This window comes from Xiphophorus hellerii, chromosome 20 (assembly GCF_003331165.1).
Source record: "Xiphophorus hellerii strain 12219 chromosome 20, Xiphophorus_hellerii-4.1, whole genome shotgun sequence".
NCBI lineage: Eukaryota > Metazoa > Chordata > Actinopteri > Cyprinodontiformes > Poeciliidae > Xiphophorus > Xiphophorus hellerii.
Window position 1 is genome coordinate 30,860,175 of NC_045691.1, and position 6,000 is coordinate 30,866,174.

The 6,000-nt window shown below is 42.8% G+C and overlaps 1 protein-coding gene across 1 annotated transcript; it reads right to left on the reverse strand.

Moving 5' to 3' along the window:
* Positions 1-3,409: 3,409 nt before the first annotated feature.
* On the reverse strand, positions 3,410-5,355 carry pdrg1 (p53 and DNA-damage regulated 1). Its single transcript, XM_032548614.1, has 5 exons — positions 5,132-5,355; positions 4,550-4,625; positions 4,335-4,409; positions 4,143-4,223; positions 3,410-4,021 (listed from the first exon to the last, which is right to left on the reverse strand). The coding sequence occupies exons 1-5, from the start codon at positions 5,339-5,341 to the stop codon at positions 3,939-3,941; spliced, it is 525 nt and encodes a 174-aa protein (XP_032404505.1). The 5' UTR covers positions 5,342-5,355; the 3' UTR covers positions 3,410-3,938.
* Positions 5,356-6,000: the final 645 nt, after the last annotated feature.

Here is a 6,000-nt window from a genome sequence, read left to right on the forward strand (position 1 = left end):
CTCTTTCTGTTACATTTAAATGTCCTGATCTTCGCTTTCATTTTTTTTGCTGATGACTGACAAATTTATTTTTCATGAAAGCGCAACAGAGCACCGTCTGTTCAGTCTCTCCTTGACTGAATCTGTGACTTCGGGAGATGGGTGACACTTTTTTATATATATAATTTATTGAAAAGAACACTGAAGTGATGCTTTTGTAGTCCTAGTTGAACTCTCTTACCCAACATAAGAAGTTACTACCCAACTCTGGCCACTGCAAATCATTAGACACATTACCATCTGATTGTTAGGATTAACTGCCAGCGCAGTAATTGTTGGCAGGTAACGACTAACTGCCATTTCTTTTCATTTCTTTATCCGTACTTCTCCACTGTGCATGTGCGTCTGTGTGTGTGTGTGTGTGGGTGCGTGGGTGTGTGTGTGTGTATGCGCTGCAAAAACACAAAATCTTTTGCAGTATTTTTAGTCTAGTTTCTAGTGAACATATCTTAGTGCACTTGAAATAAGACTTAACTAACGTAAAAGTACCTTTTCCAGCAATATATAGGAGCTTGTTGTAAGTTAAAAATTCCTTAATATTGATGAAAAAGTTCTAGTTCCATTGGCAGATTATTTCACTTATAACGTGGGAAACATTTCTCGTTCTAAGTGAAATAATCTGCCAATGGAACTAGTAATTATTCATCAATATTAAGGAAGTATTGACTTAAAACAAGCTCCTATATCTTGCTGAAAATTTACTTGTTAGTTTTGTTTTATTTCAAGTGCACTAAGATATTTGCTCTACACACTAGACCAAAATTACTGGGAAAGATAATATACCTGTTAACAAAAAGTGGCCTGGTGGTTGTTACTAATGTACAAAGGAAACTACATAAGGAAAAAGGATTTGACTGAACTTTTAATGACTACTGTATATTTCTTTCATTTTTTTCTCAAACAAATAATCACATAGGGAAAGTAAGACGTGACAAAGTGATGTCGACCGCCTGAAGAACATCTTACCTCATTAAAGTTAGCTTTCCTGCACATCTTTCTACCAGGAAGCATACTTGACATTAGCTGGCGTAATGTTTACCAGCTGCTGGGCCTGCTTCCCACCATGTTGGTATTGTCATTTGATCTCCTCCACATTGAGCTGATGCTGTCAGAATCAACCCTGGGAGTGATGACACCGAGCTAAAACAGTTTCATAAATACAATAGCTCAAGGCCCTGCAGCCATTCTTCACTACACTCTTTACCTTCACTCATTTATTTGTTGTTCGTATTGAAACATTTCGCAAGGCTACTTGGTGGCTGAAGGCCTTGGGGTGTCACAACTTCATGTAAGTAAGTCTATTTGAATATCCGTCTTCAGGTTAAGGCTGTTTCCTGCTTGAAATCTGTTTCTGCACCTCATTTGAAAAACAGGGGGGAAAAAACGTATCAGTACTATAGATGAACGATGATGCGGCTGCGTCACACATCTGCACTCGCCTTCACCTCTCTGTATCTGAGGTCTGCAGGAAAATGAATCTGAACATTTTTAAATGTAAAGACTCAGACGTCTGTTCCACTCCAAAGGCAGCTCTTATCTTTTAAACCAAGTGTCCATAACGGTGTCGGGCCGTGGAGAAGTGTCTTGCCGTTCAAGTGCGTCGCGCCGCGAAGAGCCACAGGGGAAAGTGAGGAACGCAGCGCAGTCGTACACAGTCATCTAATGTCTGTCGCCTGGTCTGCTCAACACCTTATCCCACGTTCAAAATCCCCTCCTTCTGTTTGACTCCTACTACCAGTGTGAGGTTACCACACACAGCCAGTCAGCCCTGATAAAGCACTCCCTAAATTCTGCTCTTCCGTGACACGGGAGTGACAACGAAATGAGATCTCTTCTCTTGAAAGTCATTAAACAGTTTGAGTCTCCCAGCAGGAAGGAGCGGTTGCCACATGCGCACGTTCATCATCTTGAGCTAAACAGCAGATAAATTGAAGTTCCCTCCCAGAGACTGACAGCTGCTGGATGTGTTTCCTACTGCCTGTTACTCTGTCAGCAGAAGTCACAGCTTTCTGGGTCCAGTTCTGGCCTTCCGTACAGCCTCACTCTGCGTTCAGCTAGTCCACATCATCATTATTAGTAGCTCTTCAATCCTCTAGTTTGTCAGAGGTAAACAGGATGCCTGCAGCGTAAGTCATCAGTCAAAGGAACATGATGTCGAGTGTCTTGTGTGGCACTGGTCTGACTGTTGAGACGATCAGCAGGTTCCCATCGTTTGACTCACAAAACTCATCACGACGGCCTGGTTTCAGCTCTGAGGGCTGTGGCACGCAACCAAAGTCTGTCGAGAGCGAAAGCTGAGAACACTTCCTTTCTCGCTCTCTCTTTCTCACACACACACACACACACACACACACACACAGTATATACTCCTGTGTCATCAGCCCTTCCCTCGTCTCGATGCCTCAGGGTGTTTGTGTCATCATGTCAGATGCTGCAGTACATGTACTAATCTGCTCCCTCCCCCAAAGGACAACACACCGTATCAGGACCTGACTGGAGGAGCGTGTGTGGTGTCTCGTGGAAGAAAAACAATCCGATATTTCTCATTAATATGTCACACAGCTTTATAATGCAAAAGTTAGATAATGCTCATATGAAGTTCTGACTTAAGTTTTTACTGTCAAATGAAATGTTTTCGAACGTACGTCGAGGAGGGAGACGTGTACACTTGCGCTGCACTGCCACCTCCTGGCCAAAATGATTTCTTCACATGGGAAGACAGATGACACACGCAACGGAAATGTTTTGATTGTTTTCCAAATTCGTCAGTGTGACATAATGCTGGTGCAATAATAATTTTTAAAAAAAAGAATATATTTTTAGCTTTTACGCATCTTACCAGAGCGCCAACAAATGTGTCTGTCTTCACAATCGTGGCCAAAAGGTCTTACCCTCAACGATTAGCTTCAGCTTTGACTATGACATGTTTTAAGATGCATGGGTACTTGTGATCAGATGCTTTGAGTCCTGCAGCTGAAAGTTGTATAAAGAAGCTCCAGACAGGCAGCAAGTGGCTACATGTGTAATGAGGTGGAGTTTTTTGGCCAACTTCCAACCACTTAACCCTGACCTTCAACTCATTCAGGCATTAAAGGTTTATTATCTCAAGGCTACAGCAAGGTTGGAGAGACAAAAAAAAAAAGCCAGTCTTTTTGACTAAAACAAAGCATGACGAGTTTTTAATGAAAGAGCCAATTTCCAATAAACTTCACTGAGTTGGGCCCTTACAAACGTCAAGAGCAAGCGAAATTTTAAATTTATAAGCTCAACAGAGGCCACGCCCATACAGGAAGCAATTGTTTCTCAACAGGCGAGAGCCCAGATTCTCTGGACGATGCAAAGCGTAGAACAAGGGGTTGGTTTTTTTTTAACCAGGCTACACACACACAATAGGAAAAGGCATAAAAAGTTACTTACAACTGAAGGGGTTCTTTAAGAAAGCTGCTTCAATAACCCAGTAAAGTTCTGACACAGGACCTGAGGGATGCAGCGTCCTTGAGCTGGACATGGTTTGCCAGAAATCGCCAAACTCAATAAACTTTCACTGTGTTTTTTTCAAGGTCAGACAATTTTGAGGAAAATCCGCAGCCTAAAGATGGACGTGGACACCCAGAAACTCTTTTATTAGTTCTGTTTTTAATCAGAATGTGGGGGATAAAAAGAGGCTATAACCAATAAACTCAAAACATAAACGCTTAAATTCAGTACCAAGGCTGCAACAGCCTTAAAAAAAGGGACCAGTCCAAGGCTTCTGGCCGGTTATGAGCCCTGATAACTGTTGCTAAGTATTTGTCCTGGAGGACCCACGTAGGAACATTTTCACACATGTTCACTGTAGGATTTCTTGGATCTGTCCGTCTGTTTGGCAGAGCTGTGAAGAGAAACGTGGCTCCAGCAGGTCACCTCCTCAGGAGGCTGTTAATAGCTTTCAATTCTTCAGCGGACAGTGGAGACAGGTTGTAGCCTCTGAGCTCAGGGTTTCCTGGAAACACGAACAAATAAAACTCAGCATGACCACTTCAGAGCTGGAAGATAGACATAAAGTCGGGTGAAGCTCCTGCTTATATACATATGTATATTAATACAGAAACACATATTTATACCTTGCATCTCATTGAGACAGTTGACTTTTGCTTTCAGGCTTCTACGAAGATCGCTGATCTCCTTGTCAAGCTGCTCCTGATCTACAGGAAAGGAAACCGTTGAGAGATTTTTTTTTTTTTTCCTTCTTCATTAATTTAAATTTTTATTTTTTTTACATATTTTAGAAAGTTTTGACTCAAAAAAAAGTTTACCTTTCTGGATCATCTCTCTTGCTTTGGATTTGGGGAATTTGAGGAACATGTTCCCAAAGCACACCTTGACTTTTTCTGCAAACAACAGTAGATAGTAGACATCACTGTTAAGACAAAACACTGTCACACCATCTATACTTGAGCATACATAGTGGTTGTGCACTGGCTAAGCCAAGGGTGTGTGTCTGGAAGTGGGGGGAGCAACAATGACTGACCTGTGTCTGCCATGTCATGTTTCAGAGCGCTCAGCGCCTCCCTGTTCCTGTTCCTCTTCATGTCCAGGTCTACGATCTGAAACATGGACCGACGTTTCACTCAGCAATCATCTATATACAGTGGAATCCACGGTGTTTTCATGTCAAATGCCCCCACTTTGGTCCCAATAGTCCCCAAAACAGATATGCGTCCCTGCTGCCTGGTAGAAGCCTGCTCCTACAAACGCGTTCAGTCATCCAGGTTCAGCGTCTTTAACTGATCTGTCCAGAATGCTAACACCACAAGCTAACACTGACCTACCGAGGTCTCACCTGGAACCTTTCTGTATTTTAAGCTAAAATTGAAAAACAACACTAGTGAAAGGTGCCAACAACAGTGTCACTGCCGATGTCTTTCCGACTTGACATCGTGACTCAGCTCCAGAACTGCAAAGGTTCTGCTTTTATAAAGGTGCTAATGCTGATGATTGTCAGGTTAGTAGTGCGGGTTGTTAGCTTAACTAAAACGAGGAGCAGCAATGAGTCCACTTCTGTCCTCTGTGATAAACGAATTCTCGTTGCGTCTCCTCGCGTTTCCGGTACCTGTTGTTTAGTAGTGAGAACGTCCTCAGCTGCCTCTTCAACTTCTGTTAAATACTGTAAAACACGCTGAGAACCAGCGTCCATGTTGGCGGTGTAGCTCCAAAAATACGTCCGGCCTGAAACTATTAACACCGCTCCACACAAGACCGCTCTTGTGCGAAATTCTGTTACCCTGTGAAAATCCGCGCCCCCTGTGTCGGGAGCGCGCATTGCAGCCAGAGAGGCGGATCAATCACGGGCTTCTTCAGCGAGTTTTGCAGTGCAGACTTTTCGACAAGCTCAAACCTTCCGAGGCTTTAAAGGCTCCTTCAGGCGTCTCTGTCAAAAGTCCCGTAGCAAAGGGGAAAGAATTCTTCTTCTTCTTCTTGAGTTTATTGGCGGTTGGCAACAAACTTTAAGTAGCATTACCGCCACTTACTGGTATGGAGTGTAAGGGGAAAGAATTCAGAAGGTCAGCGTCATTTATAGGCTTGAGAGGACGCTAACGTCGTTTCCATGACTTTCATTGACGAACGCACGCACTGGTGCGTCAGAGAAATTGGACTACAAATAATGCAGATAATACAAGTATCGCGTTTTCTTGTTCATCACGCCGTATGCTGCCACCTACTGGCCAACCAGTCTAAGTTCACAACTGGTGCGACATTATATTTCTGCTTTCATTGTTAACTGTCAGTTCCGGTCCTCCAAATGGGAAAACGTCTCTCTGCCGTGAAGCCTAAATTAGAAAAAAAATTCTAATTCAAAATTAAATTCAAAAATACTTTACTGAGCCAAAAGGAAAATTAAATGTTGTAGCTCATCAATTCAGATTCTTCAAAGAGTTATTGCAGATGGCTGATTGCTGTTGGCAGGAAAGATCTTTTGTA

Coding starts and splice junctions, on each gene's coding strand:
- pdrg1 (XM_032548614.1), bottom strand. CDS start 5,341: ATGCGCGCTCCCGACACAGGGGGCGCGGATTTTCACAGGGTAACAGAA. Junction 4,410..4,549: donor ACATGACATGGCAGACACAG/GTCAGTCATTGT, acceptor TGTTGTTTGCAG/AAAAAGTCAAGGTGTGCTTT. Junction 4,022..4,142: donor CTGTCTCAATGAGATGCAAG/GTATAAATATGT, acceptor TCGTGTTTCCAG/GAAACCCTGAGCTCAGAGGC.